Here is an 18,509-nt window from a genome sequence, read left to right as displayed (position 1 = left end):
TACACATATTAATGCCATATGCCGATGTTATTAAAGTACTGTTTTATTTATTCGGAATAAACTATTAAATTTTTTTTTTTCATACGCCCATACTATTAGGTGAAAAATTGCCATATATGAATTTACACACACAACTATATGCCCTCAAAAACATAGAGTTACATTGCAACACCCCCAAATGAATTATTACTTTAAAGATACATAACCACCTCATATGGCATAATGAACAAGAAAAATAAAATAAAACACATAATCTACTTTAACAAAATAAATTTTTAATTATGTGCAGTTTAAAACAAACATGAAAAAATATAAGTAGGACAAAAAATGAGTCGTACACACAAATCAACATAAAACATAAATGACAAAAATGCTTCACTTAAAAATATTTAAATAAGAATAGTTCCTTAAACGCTTTTCAATTTTGACAAGGATTTTCATTAAGAATATGCAGTTCAATGAAAATGTACACAAAATACTCACATTTCCTTTTTACATGTTTTTCTACTATTTTCATGCTATCATACCTACCTTCTACGAAATATCGGACAACTCTGCTTGCTCAAATCATAAGTTCATTTCACAAATGACTAAAATAAAAAAATTAATACAAGCATAAAAAATAGTTTCCTTTACTCTTTTAATTTACTTTTTCTTTTATTTTTTTTCCTTCTTTTTTATTCCTTAAAAAAAAAAAAATAGAATAACTTTATAACGGCAAATCCGAATTACTGAAAAAAAAATGTAAAAATGAGTTGCCTATTGCATGCACATAAATAAACTTAAAGTAGTAGCTAATAAAAACTTGGAAAATATGACAACAAAAAGTTTCTTCAAATGTGTAATAGCATAAACTAGTATGTAAGACAAAATTAAACGATAAAAGACAAGAAAAAATAATATATAATAAAATAAAAAAAAAAAAAAAAAAAAGGAAAAAAATGCTCACAATTTTCATTAACTCAGAACAACTCAGAAATAATTCTATGCGCAGAACAACAAAAAAAAAATATATATATATATATATATATATATATATTCTATAGATTGTTATTTTTGTGATTAGTGATGTAAAGAATAAAATTTTTGTTATAATAAAAATATTTTTGTTAAATTCTTAAGATTTCTCGAATGCATACATATTTTTTTATTTATTCATTTGTGAATTAATTTTTAACCCTCTTGAGGCACCTACTTCCCAAAAAATGTGCACCCTTTTAATTTAAGCAACTTTTTGGACATGCAAGAATTTTTTGCGTTGAAATTTTTCCACACAAATTTTTCCAATGTAACATGTTGTTGCCTTTTTACATATTCTGTAAATAAATAAAATAATTACTTGCACAGTTTTTCTACAACATAATTGTTGCATGAGAAAAAAAAAAAAAAAAAAAACATAAGTTCTTATAATGTGATTTTATTTTCAACTGGTTAAATATATATCTACATATGTAAAGGCATGACTAGGTAGACACATGTAGATTAATATGCCAATTGTTTACAAGCCAATGCACAGAATTAAATTCTAATAATAAATGGAACAAAAAAAAATGGTTAACATCTTGAATTTTTCCTTTTTTGCTATATGCTTGATAATTTTCTTAAAAAGCATAAAGGCTAATATACACATTTCACACTTTACTTATGAGGTTAAGACATTTAGTGTTCATGCTGAACAGTTTGAAACTCCATACATAGCCATTTTGAAGATAGATGAAGATGGCATTGGTACTCCTAATTTTGAGCTTAGTGATAGCTATGTGATTTATGATGATAATGGAATAAATGATTGTACTTTGCCTAGTCCTTATTTGGGTAAAGTGATTGCAAAAATACAAGATGGAAAAAAGTTCTTATTTGTTCAAAAACAGGATGCACATATTTTCATTAAGGATCAAAGTAATAAATGGTAACATCAGCATATGTGCAGTGTTCTTGTTGTGCATAAATGTTATTATTATTCCTCCACATAGTTATGCATATTTGCTCCGAATTAATCATTTATTTGTTCAATTGTGAATGTTCTTCTTAAGTGTATATAGAGAAATTTATTAAATATTCCTTCACAGGATGCTCTCCATTTAAACCTCTTTTTTTTACGTTAAAAGTTAAAAAATATTGCTTCTGTTAAAATGTCGATTCCCCTTAAATATACATATAAATGCTACGTTTACGCATTTTACTCTCGCTTAATTTTCACCTTTTGCAAATGTGATAATTGAACCTTCGGTATTTTCTCCGGTTGAAACCTTGTTTTTTAATTTTCTTACATTAAAGCATATGAGCATGTATCTGTACATGCCTTCAAAGATGAAAAATTTTCTCCCTTTTCGTAACCCATCTTATATTACATATTTCCAAAGTGCGCATCCTCGATTTTTGCATATATATTGCATAATCGAATAGCTTCTTAATTCATCTATTTTCGTTTTTTTTTTTTTTTTTTTTTTTTTTTCAGTTCTCTTATATCTCCCATTGAGAAATCTTTGCATATCCCTCAAACCATTAAACAGAATAATGAGGAGATAAAAGTAGGGGAATTAACCGATTGCAGCGATGATAACATTGATAAATTCAAGTATTATTTTGGCCTTTTCGATGATTTTTTCATTTCGGAAGATGAAAAATGTGAAACTGTTTTAAAGTCTTCATTTGTGAAAAATATAGATGTATCAAATTGCGTTGGCATCATTGGACATGTAACAAAATTCCATGAATTAAATGATGGCACCTATTACACATGTTTTAAAAATAATAACATAAGTTTACTACTTAGCACATTTGTTGTTGACAAAAAAATTATCCATACTACATTTTACTGTAATTTTGAAAATCCATCCTGTTCTGTAACAATTAATGCTATCCTTTTTCAAAATGTATCAAATATTACTGATGAAACTTTAGTACTTAAAACAAATTGTTCGGATGCAACCAATCCTATCTTAAAAAATGATTATATATTAGATGGAGAATATTACACATTCCATTTTCCCAATAATAATAGCACACACTACAATGAGGTATGCATACTAGATAATCTAAAATATAAAGGGGTGGGTACCATAATTTTTCTACAGACATATAAACCAATTATCTGTTTCATAGGTTCCGAATGTGTTATAAAAATATTTACTGATAAGGAAAAAATTAAGTATATTATTGATAATGTAGAAAGCACTACTTTTACATGGTCTTATAATACCTGTGACAATAAAACCCTCGAAAATGAAGAAATAACAACGCACCTAAAACAACAAGATGATTATTTGTATCTGATTAGTGATAACCCTCTAGTTAAAGAAAATAATTTATGTTTAAAGAAGAAAGAAAAATATGACCTCTTATTAAGCATAGAGTTGACGGTAAATCCTCAATACAAAATATATTATTCTCTAATTAACTATGTAATTATAAACCATATGGTACACACATTTGAATATCATAATTACTCAGGCCCATACCTAAAATACGAATGTTCTCATAAGGCAACAGCACTAAATGAATATAACAGTTTGAAAGATAATAATGATAATGAATTCATATTTAAAAATGAGAAATTAAATTTTAATATAGATTTCAATGCCACTACTATGAGATTATGTTTGAAACAAATTAATTATTTTGATATAGGTTCAGTGAGAATTGAGCAAATTATTAACTTTAATGTAAATTCATTAGATCCTATAAGATTTAGTGCCATTATATCATTATATAATAAAGATATAAACACCAAACTTTTGAAATTTGCAATAAAGGATAATGAAAGTTGTCATTCGAATAAAGGTTTTTTCTTAAAAACCAATAATGATTTCCCTAAGGAATCTTTTTACAAAGATATTATCATTGATGCAGAAGCAGAGTATGAAGTAGAAAATGTGATCAATTTAAATAAACATAGGTACTATATATGTATGTGTTCTCTTGAAGAAAAGTGTAACGAGAGTAACAACTTGGATGATTATAATTCATACACGAATATTAATATAGACAATTATATAACACCTTTAGAAAAAAAAAAATATGTTTGTAAATTGTTTTACATTTGTGCCTTTACTATAAAATTTCCATCACAAATCGTTTCAGACATGTGGATATCAAAAATTGGAACTTCATGTAATACATATGAATTCGCAGATGTAGAAATTCACTACAAAAAGAATAATGAGATAAGTGATGAAGCATCTAATGTAACCGCTATTGATTTTACCATATCCTACAAGCTTAGTCAGATGAATATAAAATTGCTGAATAGGGACATAAGTATTTGTGGAAATTACAAAGAACAGAAATTTATATTTTTCATGGAAACAGATTTTTTCATTATATACAATAATATTCCAAACACAATATTCGATGTAATTAATATAGGATATGAAAAATTGTGCAATGACAGAAAAACTCTGTACATATATTCATACTATAATGGGGAAACAAATTTATATAAAAAGATTGAAATTGATAAAAATAATAATACCCCTAAAATTCAATTAAATCTAGAATATGATCATTTAAAGTATAATAAAGTATATTTTATAAAAGAATGTCATTATTGTAAGCATGTTCTCACCCATAATCCAGAGCAGGATACTCACATTTTTCAAGACGCTCCTATGACGTCAGAAGTACGTCGGGAAAAAAGAGCGACACAGTATAATAATAATCATTTTGCTCCAGAAGAAATTATAAATATATATAACTGTTCAAACCAAATATTGGATAATCATGCAATTACTAGTGCGATCCTTTTTGATGGACCAAATAAAGAAGTTAATTTTTATTGTTACATAGGTTCTGACTGTTCTTATAAAGGACAATTCACATTGTTATGGTATCATTACAGTATATATGCTGAAATTACAAAAACAAAAAGACTCACGATACTCTATGAAGAAATACCAAAAAACAAAAACAACAAATCTGAGATATTTTCGGGTATAAGAAATTCCTCTATTACCCTTAAACTCTCGGGGCATAATATGTATGAAATTAAACCAGGACCTTATAAAATAATTTACTCAAGAAAGATTTTGGGGATATTTAGAGAAAATTATATTGGTATACTTCACTACATAGGTGCATCGCAACAACTCAATCAAATTGTCAATTTGAATGAAACAGAAATTACTCTTGACGGCTATTTTAAGAATATTGAGCATAGTAAAATAAAAGTAATAAGATATCCAACCTGTGATTTTCTGAGTGTACTATATAAAAACAATGAATATGCAGAAAGTGTAGCAAACAAATTAAAAAGGGAAGCAAAAGATGAATCAAAAAAGGAGGGCAAAATAGAAGAAAATGAAGAAAAGGAAGGAAAAATAATGAAAATATATAACACGCTAAGGACAGAAGTTCTAAAAAATACTCAGGAATGCTTAGAGTCTAGTGATTTTAAGTTGACATGCAAAAATATGAAACCAATTAACACGAAATTTTCTTTATGTTGGTGTTATGAAAAAATTCCAGGATTTTGTAATTTTTTAGAAAATATGGAATACTTAATAACTGAAATTTCTTCTTTAGAATATTCCATAAAACCAATAGTACCAATAACCAAACCACCAAGTAATGTCTTTATGAATTATAGAAATAAAGAGCAATTTTTTTTACTAGAAGATGATTGTTCGAACATCAAAAACTTTCATTTGAAATCCCAATTAAATGAAGAAGGTCATATTTTGAATCTTTTTAAAGAATTAGAATTTCCCAAAAAATATAATCTATGTATATGTGAAATTACAGAAAATGATGCTTGTGATAATGAAAAGCAGTTTAAACCTATGGTTATAAAAATTGATGATGATGAATATAACAAAATACTACTAGATGATTTAAGTAAATATAATACCAAAATATGGCCAGTAAAGGATTTCAACTTCAGTTCAGAGTTTTTAAAGGGATTAAAAACAGGTATTATGCAAGCTATGGTTTTCTTACCTGGCTCTAAAGAATACAAAGAGTATATCTGTTTTTCTGGAATACCATGTAATACATTTATAAAAATGCAGAATGTTGTTGATAAGGAAAAGATGCATACAAAAAAAGAAAGAAAAATTAGGGAACAACGAATACATAATCAAAAAGAAATTGATGCTTCAAAGAAAGGGGATGAAAAAAAGGATACTCTAGAGAATAAAACATATTTCAGAATTCATAGTAATACTGTAGAAGAAGATATAGAAAAAATTTATATCACATTAAGTGATACAAAGGAGTGTAAAAATGAGTATGGAGAAATTTATGAAAGTGAACGTGGAAATATTGTTCTCATTCAAGAAATCGAATATTCTAATCAACAAATTATAGATGTTTTGTACGATTTTAAAATAGATTTTGTACCTCCAGACATAACAAGAACGTATGAAATATGTGCATTTCATAGGCGCACTGATAAATTTTACTATAACGTTGGAAGTGTTATGTTCTATGGTATGTTTAATGAAAATAAGAATAAAGAAATAATTTCTGGTGATCCATTCACATTAGAATTAAAACAATTCTATTCAAAATACAATATATTTATCCGTTTCATATATGAAAAATATGAAGATTCGAATGAGTGTAGAAAAAACGATACTTACAGTGAGAGAGTTTTTCTCTCCGACACAGTTCAACAATTATTAACTTCTCATACGCAAGAAGAAATAGAAGATAATATTATACGTTATGAATGGAAAAATTTATTAATAATCTTAGATGCAGACAACTACAGTTATTTGTTTACGCATAGAAACAAAGACATATCGCATAATATATATGTGTGCACTTGTTATGAATTGATAGAGGGAAATTGCAGTACCACCGATTTATATTATACAAAAGCTATGAAAATTAAAGTGCATACAGCTGTATTAATAGAACCTAAAATAAACTCAACCATACATTTTATGAAGCGATTTATTCTTAAATTACAGACGTCCAAAGTACTAAAAGGGGCAATTCGAATTTTCCCAATTGATTTAATGGAAGATTTAAGTAAATTATGTTTGGAAATTAATCAAAGGAAAATTTTTTTAACATTTTATCCACGGGTAAATGAATACGAACAATATTATGATGTACTTATTAATTTTCCTTCTCAAGGAATTGTTGTGTGTTGGTGTTCAAAAGACATATGTGATGATAATGATTATTTGACGAAGGTTGGATTCTTTAAATTATCTAGCCCCAGTGTTTTAGAAGTGAACACAGATATTAATGGAAACTTTTCCTTTTCATATTTAAATGAATGGATAAACATAAATGACAGAATCAGATTTGTTGCAGATTATTCGTCATGTTCAGATGACAAAAATGTAAACTTATTTGATAATACCATTCAAATAAATAACATTAATTATAACAATGATTGGGAACAAAGTATAGAGATGTATGGAAAGCCAAGGGAAATAATCAAAGAAATAAATGACTCATTTACGTGGGTTTCTCAAAATTATAGGATAATCAATATTCAAGAAAAACATATAAAAATATGTTACTGTTTTTATTATACTAACGGAAATTGCCAAGATACGAGGAGTTATACATATATCGGCTTAGTTCACAACAACACGTTAAATAAACGAATTACACAAAATAAGAATCAAATTGATCAGACATCTAATTTGCATTCATTAAATGGAAATTCTATAAAATTTGTTGCTATGAATTCTTATAACGACAATATAAAAGATATTTGTAATACTCAAAATAATCAAAATCTCACTCTTATCCCTTTTTTCCAAAACAGTGCTTTTATTTATGCTAGTTTCAAATCAAAAGTGTTAAATATTTTTAAAGAACATTACAAAAATGAGATAAATTTTGTTGTGTGTTACAGTTCATACTTTTACACATTTAAAAGTACGTATCTATTAAGAATAATAGATTATAATGAACTATCTCACACTTCCAATCCACTTAATCATAATTATGTATTAAGGCATACAGGATTTACATTCAATTCACATCAAAAAAAAGAAGGCAGCGGTGTAAATATGAACAAATTAAGGGCTCTGCTTCTATCATATGTAAACATAAAACCAAGAAGAGACATTTTTTTTAACTATTTTTTTGAAGAAATGAAATTCAAACATCATGATATGTCCATTACAGATATTAATGATAATAACAAAGACTACAATAGTGAAGATGAAAACGAGATGAATAACGATAATTCAAATAATAAAAAAAAGGGAAATATAAGTAAACAACTAAGGAAAAAGTTAATAATTGCTTTATCAGTGTCCAATAAATCCCCAAGAGCTAACAGTAGAGAAATAATGCACTATAAACAGAAGAGTGGAATAACAATTAACTTTATACTGGAAAATATAATTTTTACAGAAGATACATCAATTGTACTATGTTGTTATAATGGAAATTATGTGGAAGCATTTTTAATGGATGGTAAAAATTATTACATTAATAAAGACGATAAGTTGAACATATTACATAACGTATTAAAAGTTTATCATCCTAATTTAGACCAAGATATTAAAAGGCAAAATTTAATCATAGAACAATTTACTAATTTGTACGAAGAATTTCGAAAATATAATTATATAATGGTAGAAAATTCAAATGATGTGGGATTTTATAAGAATCATACACTAATACAATTAAAAAATTCTAGTTTTAAATTAAAGATATATGGAAAAAATATTCCGGATCATGAATACACATTATACATCGTTGAATTTAATAACAATTGCTATAAGTTAGATGTTAACCTACACTATATTGAAAATAATGAGTTCACTATAAAACACAAATACATCATTTTTAAACAAATAGTTATAAACAAAATGAATAATTATAAATTGTGTATAATGGATAAGTCACAAAATATATATTATGATGTAGGAATTTTAAACATTACCAATTATTACGTAGTACTAGAATCATTCTTTGATGAAAATATCATTTTTTCTAATCTTGAAAAAATGAATATTATACTAAATGTATGCGCAAGTAACAAATCACATGATGCCTATGTTATAAAAAGAAATGGTAGTTTTAAAATAACGCTTGATATGGAAAAATTAGCATTTTCTGAAAAAAGTGAAGAATTAGGTAAAATATTTCCAGAAATACAAAATCATCAATTAATATCATGCAAGATTAAAGAACATGGAACTATAATTTTAACAAAAATGCATATATTCTTTTACACAAGTGATAACAATCTTTCCTTTACAACTAATCATAATTTGCTAATTCCAGTTGATATAGATTTTGATGAACAATACATTTACATAACCGACTTACATTTAAGAAAAATTGCACGCTTACAAATTCTGTCTAATGGAATTCCTCATAATATTATCCATAAAGGAAAAAAAAAAAGAAGTATTCACAATAAACATTTAAAATCCTATCAACACAATATGGGAATTTTTAAAAAAACAACGATTAGCAAAAACATGCAACATGATAATCCAGCAAGCCATCGTAATGTGTACACAACTTATGCAACGCAAAACACTAACCGAGGTAGTAATTATTCTGAAGAATCGAAAACCATAGAAAATACATTACAGATGAACAAAGGAACATTTAAAAATGATGCCATTATGCTGAAAAATGCAAACAAAAGGAATTACAACCATATGAACCAGGACATCCATCGAAATTTCTTGAATTTACGCATGTTAAGGAAAGATATCAGAAATGAAAAAAATAAAACATCTTCACTTCAAAAAAGTGAAAAAAGTAACCCACCAAATAAGGACTTACGAGGAGAACAAATAATATTAGATGTTAATCCTAATGATAATGTAGGTGATGGTTCAGCAATTTCTCCTAAACCGATAACGAATAAAGGAAACAATACTCTCAGCAAAAATTTAAGAGAATTATATAATTATCTACAAACAAAGATAAGCAACAACAGTTTAACGAAGCATTTGCATAAAATATTGGGACGTGAAAAAATATCAAGGAAAAAAAGCTTCATATACACATTTCTCGATTTTTTCAAAAAGGAAAAAAAGATCATTCAGTCTAGTTACAATACAAATGAAAAGTATCAACAAATAATGCCATCTAACACTCCTGAAGAAACAAACAAACAAGAAAATCAATCAGTTGAAAAAAATTTTATCACAGTTGAACAACCCAGTAGAAATGTTAGGAAAAAAAGAAATGTTCCTATAAATATAGACCAATTAATTTATGATAATATAATCCAAAAAAATATTAAAAAGTTTCTAAATCCGGTACAAACTCCAAATTATTTATCAAACGAAATAAATTATATCGATATGAAAAATTTAAAAACTCCCTTATTTATTAGCATACAGGATAATTTACTATACATATTAGATTCCACAAGAAATAATTTTTTTAGCTACAACTTGCAAAGTAAAGAAATTACTGAACTAGAAGATTATAACGCGTCATCGCATAAATTCATTTTAAAAAATCCACTAAATTTCTACATATATCATGGAGAACAAACAGGGCATACCACACACAGAACAAATATAGCATTCGTTACACAAATAAAAAGTAACGAAATTAAAATCATAGATTTAAATAAGAAGAAATATAAAATTGTTAAAGCAATCCAATTAAGGAAAGGTTACAAAAATAATGGTATTAATAAAGTAATAGCAATAGATCAAAATTTATTAATAGTTACGTCACAAGTGTACAAGGGTAATATAATTTATCACTATCATTTCAATTCATTTGATCACTATTTTAGAATGTCTTTTGACTACATTTTTGCAGAAAATTATAATTCAAATGATATTTTAAACATAGAACCACAAATAGGTATATACAGCGATTCAGTTATATTCTTTTGTTTCCTGAATTCTGATAACAAATGCACAAATGTGGACGAATTAACAAAATTAAACATTTCATATGAAACTGGAATAATAACGGGAAAATTAAATTACTTTGGAGTTTTTCAATTAAAAATATTTGCCAAAACTCATTTTCAACACCAAATTAAAATATATAAGGATTTATTTTCCTACTGTGATGTAGGAAAACAATTTAATGTTGAAAATAAAGCATGTGAAAGTTGTCCTATAGGAACTTTTTGGGATAATGTGGAATTAAAATGCGAAAAATGTGAAAAATACTTTAAAAATACATCAACATTGAAAAGTGGATCCAAACTAATAACAGACTGCTTATGTTCATCTGGATATGAATTTTCTGAAAAAACTGCAAGTTGTGAACAGTGCAAACCTGGTTATTACAAAAAAAGTACTGGTAATTTTATATGTATCAAAGGATGTCCCATCAACAGAAATAGCATTGTATATGGAGCTAAAAGTTATGATGAAATGTCTTGTACATGTAATGAAGGATATTTCGAAAGCAACAATAAATGTTTATTATGCCGAAAAGATTATTATTGTCCTGGAAATGGTGTAATAATTCAATGTAATAAATATGAAATATCTAAAGAAGGAGCAAAATCAAAGAATGAGTGCATATGTAAAGAAAATTTTATATTTGATGAAAAAAATAAAACTTGTATCTACGTTTCTTTTATTGGTAAAGTAAAAGGAGATGTTATCTATTGCTCTTTGTATGATCCAATATATTTAGACACAAATATTTTTGCAATTCCTAATAATCATAACTATGGTTTAGTCGACACCGTGTATAATTATGATGAAGATCTTCTCTTGAAAGAAAACACATTCCAATACGCTTATTTTGACAAAAATAATTCTGACCATGATAACACAAAAATTAAAATTCTTAACATTAATAATGAACAGATTCAAAGGAATAATGATAACAATCGTAATAGAGAAATATTTGCAATAGAGGTTGATATCCCCAAACCAACAAAATGCAAATTATGTGAAAGTGGGTATTATCTGGATAATAAAAGGGAAAAATGTATACCATGTAGTAACAAATACTGTGAAGGCTTTGATCAAAATCAAAAAGGATGTCCCAAAAATTCTATAGTAAATCGAAAAAAGGCCTCCTCCATTTTTGACTGTCAATGCAAAAGTGGATATGGTTCTATAAACCAAAGAAGAAACAAGTATAGTAACAAATTGAGTTGTAAAATTTGTCCAAAGAATTTTTTTAAACATAATATATCAGAGGAATTATGTCTTCCGTGCCCTCACAATACCTACACAGAATCAGAAGGATCGACGTCGATACAAAACTGTTTGCCATTGGAGGGATATTTTCTTCTCATGTTCAGGACTATAAATATAGAATACGTAAGGTATAAATTCGATATAAATTCAGAAAATAGAATTTACAGTTATTTCAAGGACAATGTTAAGAGTTTAGATGACGATGTTTATCAACTGTTTTTAGATCAAAATTTTAATGAACTTTTTCACAATTTAGATAATAATCATGGAAAAAATACGCACACTGGGCACCGAAATGGGAATAAAAATGATCAAGTAGAGGTACAACCAAATGGAATAAACGCAGAAAAGAATAAATATAACCTAAAAAATCTACAAAATCTCGATTTTTTAAAACGAACGTCCCTATTTAGTATATTCATTGTACTGTTGAAAAACATAGAAGAACACTACAACTGGGAATCGGATAAGATGTTGAATGTGACCTGCCATGTAAATCTACATTTGAAAAATAATCCCAATTACACTATCTCTTACAAACCTAATTTACAATCCTGCGTACACACCTGTAAAACGAATATCTACTGTACAGGAGTCGAATTTTCAAGGAAAAATGTAGCATATACACAAATATTTTTAAAAAATAATCAAAAAAAAATTGTTGGATATTTTAAATGTAAACATTATTTTTTCGAAGATATTTATGATTACACTTCCCATTTAGACCATTTTTTGGATGAAAACATAGAAAAAAGTGTACCATCCAAAATTCCTTCAGAATATATAAATTTTATATTAAGAAATAAAAAAAATACTATTTTTACATGCTCAATCAATAGAGATAGTAAATATTTATTATATAAAAAATATCAAGTCCTTGGGTGCTTTATGGAAAAATTCTGCCCAGGGAATCATACTCCATACTTAATAACATGTCCACCTAATTCTAAAACAGAAGTTGTATTAGCTACAGGTGTTGATAAATGTTTATGCTTAAAAGGTTATTCATATGCCGGAATTGTCACGCACAGATGCTCTGTGTGCGATAGAGGTACTTACAAAAATTCGACAGGAAATTTTAAGTGCGAAAATTGCCCATTAACCTTTTCAACGGCCAATATAGGATCGACAAGCATTAACGATTGCTCGTGCACCCCAGGAAATTATCTCGATTTTGATACATTGCAAAATTTTATTAATTCAGAAAAAATTAATTACAAAAATATCATTGAAAAATATTTTATTGTTCCGAAAAAGAAAGAAAATAATATATATTACACGACAGAAATAATAAAAATCAGTTTGAATACTCTAAGCAAAGAAGAAGTTATTGAAGGCAACAATCAAACGTTAAAACGTTATATAGCTGTCTGTAAACCATGCTCTTTAGATAATCATTATTGTGAAGGAGGAATAAAATCGAATTTGATTTTAAATAACAAACTCGTAGAAGGCCAATTTCACACATTACCCAAAAAATGCCCTAAAGAATTAGTTATTCCAAAAGGGATAAAACAGAGAAATTCAATAAATAATTGTTTATGTATTCATGGAAAAGTTTTGAGAGCTTCAAAAGATAAAAAAGTAAAGTGTTTCCCATGCCCTCCTAACACATTCAAGGAAAGTGAATATGATAATAGCTGTTCTGGAGTTTGTCCACATTTCTCGACAACATTTGTAGGTTCATCATATGAAAACCAATGTTTTTGTAAAAACAATTATTTCCTTGTCACTTCGGAAGACGAAAATGAAAATTCTACAAATTCTAAAACTCCAAAGAATAACAAACACATCAAAAGTTGCAAAATGTGCCCCAAAGGAGCTGTGTGTAACAGAGGTTTTAATATTCACCTTTTTCTCACATTGTTGAAAAATAGGGCATATAACGATATAAGTATTTTAGACCATGAAAATCCATATCCTATATCTGGACATTATGCAGTTTACAAGGAAAAAAATTTGGATAATGATTGGAGTCCCCTAGATGATAATAACGAATTAAAATATTCTTACCCATATTACAATTTACTCTTGTTTATTCAAAAAAATATCGAAAAAAAAAATTATTTTTTTTTTGATAAAAGTCAAGATTTATACCTAAATATGGAATTCATAGAAAAAATAAACAAAAAAAATGTGAATAAGGAAATATCAAATGAAGTAGATAAAGAAGAAACACATAATTTGCTATTCCTTCAGACAAACGCCATTACATTTTTACAAAATGTACAAAATGAACAAAATAATGACAAAAGAGGAAAAAATTCAAATGAGAGTGATACAAATAATTATGCAAAAAACATTTATTTTTATTTAAAAAAAATGTTATCTATTTCTTCACCAACAAAGCCTCATGGATCTCCAACACATGCCTTTCTACAAAGTAATGAAAAGACACTATCAGTTGAAGAAATGTTTAACAAGTATATAAATGAGGCGAATGAATTAAGAAAAAAAAACAAAAAATTTGAAAGGTTACCGGACATTCACCAATGTACATTACCTGACAGATGTCTAGGAACCATAACAAATTTATGTCAAAAAGGTTCCACAGGATATCAATGTAATAATTGTGAAAAAGGATACGATATGCACTATTTTAAATCTAAATGCCACAGGTGTTCAGTTTTATTCTATGATATATTATATATAATATTATTAAAACTTGTTTATTATATTATTATTATTATCATCGTTTCACTGAACTATAATAGTTCTTTAAACATATTTTACATAAGTGGTATTTTAATGAAAATTTGGTTCAATTGTTCATTTACCCTTATCGCGTATGGTTTTTTTTCACCTACTATAAATTCATTTATTACAAAATACTGGTACATATATAAAATCTTATTCCTTTTCCATCTGAAAATGTTTTCATTTTACATGAGGATTGGTTGTTTTGTTCACTACTACGATTCAGACATGCATTACAACGAGATATGGTATTTGCAGAAATATATGAATATCTTTATGCCTTTATTTGATGCCATATTTATAACGCTCATCATGTTTCTTATCATTCATTTATATAAAACATGGCACAAAAAGGAGATACAAAAATTCGAATATATGTTGTGCACAATTCCAGAAATGAAGGAAAAATACAAACTGGAGTGCCTAACAGATGAACAAAATGACAAACCAGTTCTAAAAAAAGGAAAGAAAAAAAAAATTTATATATGTAACAATGTAAAGGAAGAGGATGAAGAATCCTGTAACCATTCAACAGTAACACACGATATAGAAAAAAATTGTATGGATGATTCGGAAAATATCGAGGAAAAAAATAACAAATTAGAGATAAGTAATGAAAACACTATTGGTTTCATGAAAAGAAAAAAAAATAAAATATTTTTTAAAGATGATATATCAAAACATGTGCAAAGTGAACCTATTGAAAATTCAGATGGATACAACAAAAATAAGGAATATTCAAAATACGAGTTGAAACATGTGAAAAGTGATAATCAAATGTATAGTACATACTTAAACGAAACCATTGAGACTATTTATAATAAAAAAATGTTTGGGCCTTGGCGATTTATAAATAAAAGAAATGAAAAATTAAGAAAAAGACTCTTCTTATTTTTAAATGACACATTTCCATGTTACATTTTAATTATTGCCTTGTCAACGCCATATGTACTTATGGAAGTTATTCAACTTTTCTTTTGCAAACCAGTAAAATATAAATCACAAGAATCAGAATTGTATTTAGCCTATTTGACCACACAAAAGTGCACAATTGCTTCACATTCGTTCCTAATTGGACTTATTATATTTTTCCTTGTCTTATTTTTTTATGCTGGCTTTTGCGTAATTTTACTGTCCTTATATTCGAAGAGAAATAAGTACAGATTATTTGATATTTTATTATCAAATTTATTAGTAGGGTATAGACAAGGCATGGAAATATTTGAATTTATATTTATCTTGAAAAATTTTATTCTCGTATTATTAATAACATTTAATATTCAGTACCATTTTTACTATATTATCCTAGTCACATTAATATTAACAACATTCTCAATTCTGGAAATATATTCAAACCCCTTTGATGGCAGATCTTTTAACATACTAAACAGATCTTTACGTTTTGGGAGCACTCTAAACATTTTCATTTCTCTTACTATTTGGGGAAGTTTTTATTGGAATTATGAAAAGTTTTTTCTTCTTCCAATTTTAGTTATTCTTTTTTACCATTTTTACATGCTTTATAATATAATCCGGGAAATTATATTATCTAGGTATTTTATGAATACAGAAAATCCTATAAATATAAAAACTACTGGATATGGGGAAAATAACATTAAACATACAAATTATAAATTATACTATAAAGTTATGCATAAAATCAAATTTTTTTTAAATAAAAGTCAAAAAAAAACAATATCCATGTTTTCTGAAAATAAGACTAGCCCAAATTACGCAAATAGACAATCAAAAGAAAATATAAAATTTGAATCAATAGATAATATTATAAAAAGATATAATATTAATTTTAACACTGATCTAAGAAAAGAACATAATATAAAATATAATGCTGAAGGAAAAAAGAAAGAAAAGGAAATATTTTGTATTAAGAAAAACCATTTGCCCAGAAACATTAACAATGTAGCACTTATATGGTATGATGAACAAAATGAAGACCTTTTATTCCAAATGCCTTATGAAAATAAATTTTGCCTAGATTTAAATGGAGATATATCTAAAAGTAAAAAAAGAAAATTCTTTAACATTTTTCCAAATTATGCAAGAGATAAAAGAAGAACAAAAAATATAAAATATTTTGTATCAGCTATAATACAAGTTATAGACAAATTTTTAGGGGCGTCTAAGGTAGGTTCTATATACGAAAATTGGTTTGATTTTTCCATGAGATTTGCCTTTGTCTACATATCTTGGATTAAAAAAATTAATAAAACCAACAAAATTCTTCCACACACCATGGATCAGTTAAGAATGAACATAGATCAATACATATTTATTCCTCTGTTTCATAAATATGAACTCATCAAGCACGGTGAAGGGAAATTTAATGCTTCCAAAAACAATGAACCAATCGAAATGATTGAAAAAAAGCACAGTTTTGAAAACACGGAGATAAAAATTAGTCGTAGCTATGGATCATATAATCATATGGGAACATTAAAAAATAGGAAGCACACAGAGGAGAACAATAATAATGCCAAATATGATAATTGCACAGATGATTTGATATCAGAAAAAGATTTGGACTCTTTGAATTTAACAACAAATGATAATAATGAAACAAGGAGAAATAGTGAGGAAAATGAACCATTGGACGTTTTAAGTTATTTAAAGAAAAAAGAAAAAAAAAAAAAAAAAAAAAAAAAGGCCAAAGAAAAGTTAAATAAAAAAATTGCAAAAATGGATAAGCCAGATATTTCAGAACATATTAACCAAAAAGATAATTCTAGCAATTTTGAAAACATTTTTAACAACCGTTCCATAGATATCTTTACCTCAGAAATGTTTAATGAAAGTACCTTTAATATGCTTATTTCATTATCCGAATTATACGTAGCTATGAAAACTTTAAAATTAATGGATATACGTATTTTTACGAAAATTTATCAACTTTATAATGAAAAGTTCATAAAATTTGAAAAAAGTATAACATATTATATAAATAAATTAAGAGATGAAATAAAACTAGAAATAGAAGAAATTGATAATGAAATAAAAACTGGAGATACTACAGAAAAAATAAGAATAAAAAATTATTACTTTTATAAAGAAGAATTAAATAAGAGAAAAAAACTTGAGCAAGAATTAATGTGTAAGATTGAATGCTTAGAACAGTGTATAGAAGCAAACAAAAGGTCGCAAGTAATAAGGGATATGTTAAAAAATTCTAGAAATCACATGCAAAATGTTGGAAATGTGGACAGCGATATTAATTATGTATTCTCTCTTTTATATAATGAGGGTACTTACAAACTCGATCATTCGAAGACCAAGGAACAAAATGAGTAAATCCGTCTTTTCGTTGACATAATGAAATGTATTCATCATCTGGATGAAAAAACTGTTTTTTTACTTTTTTTTTCTTATTATCAAAATTCTACAATTACTCGTTTTGTTCCATGCTTTTCATTATTTTTCCACCATTTTTTTCACTTTCTATGAGACAATGAATTGCTTTCATTGATTCGCACATATATATATACGTACATACTGGTGTGTGATAGAATCATTAAAAGTATAATAACAAAAACTGTTTCTTATATCTAATATTTTATTTAGCGCTTCTACTATTTTGAAAAATAATCGCAATAAAAGAGTAAGTTCAAGGATAAAACATAAAAAACATATGTTAACTAAAAAATATGGGAAAATATAAACCACATTTTTTTTATCTTACATATAATTCCCCCCCCTTTCTCCATGCTGAGACGTGTGTCCATTTTGATT

The 18,509-nt window shown here is 26.7% G+C and overlaps 1 protein-coding gene across 1 annotated transcript; it reads left to right on the top strand.

Annotated features, from left to right (window-relative positions):
* Window positions 1–1,535: 1,535 nt before the first annotated feature.
* On the top strand, window positions 1,536–18,071 carry PGO_127150 (hypothetical protein, conserved; the record flags this gene model as incomplete). Its single annotated transcript, XM_028689505.1, has 2 exons — window positions 1,536–1,909; window positions 2,459–18,071. The coding sequence occupies 2 exons, from the start codon at window positions 1,536–1,538 to the stop codon at window positions 18,069–18,071; spliced, it is 15,987 nt and encodes a 5,328-aa protein (XP_028545306.1).
* Window positions 18,072–18,509: the final 438 nt, after the last annotated feature.

The sequence above is a fragment of the Plasmodium gonderi genome, assembly GCF_002157705.1.
Source record: "Plasmodium gonderi DNA, contig: Chr12, whole genome shotgun sequence".
NCBI classification, from domain to species: Eukaryota; Apicomplexa; class Aconoidasida; order Haemosporida; family Plasmodiidae; genus Plasmodium; species Plasmodium gonderi.
The sequence above is the reverse complement of the archived record's forward strand: the minus strand, read 5'-3'. Positions and strand labels throughout refer to the sequence as shown.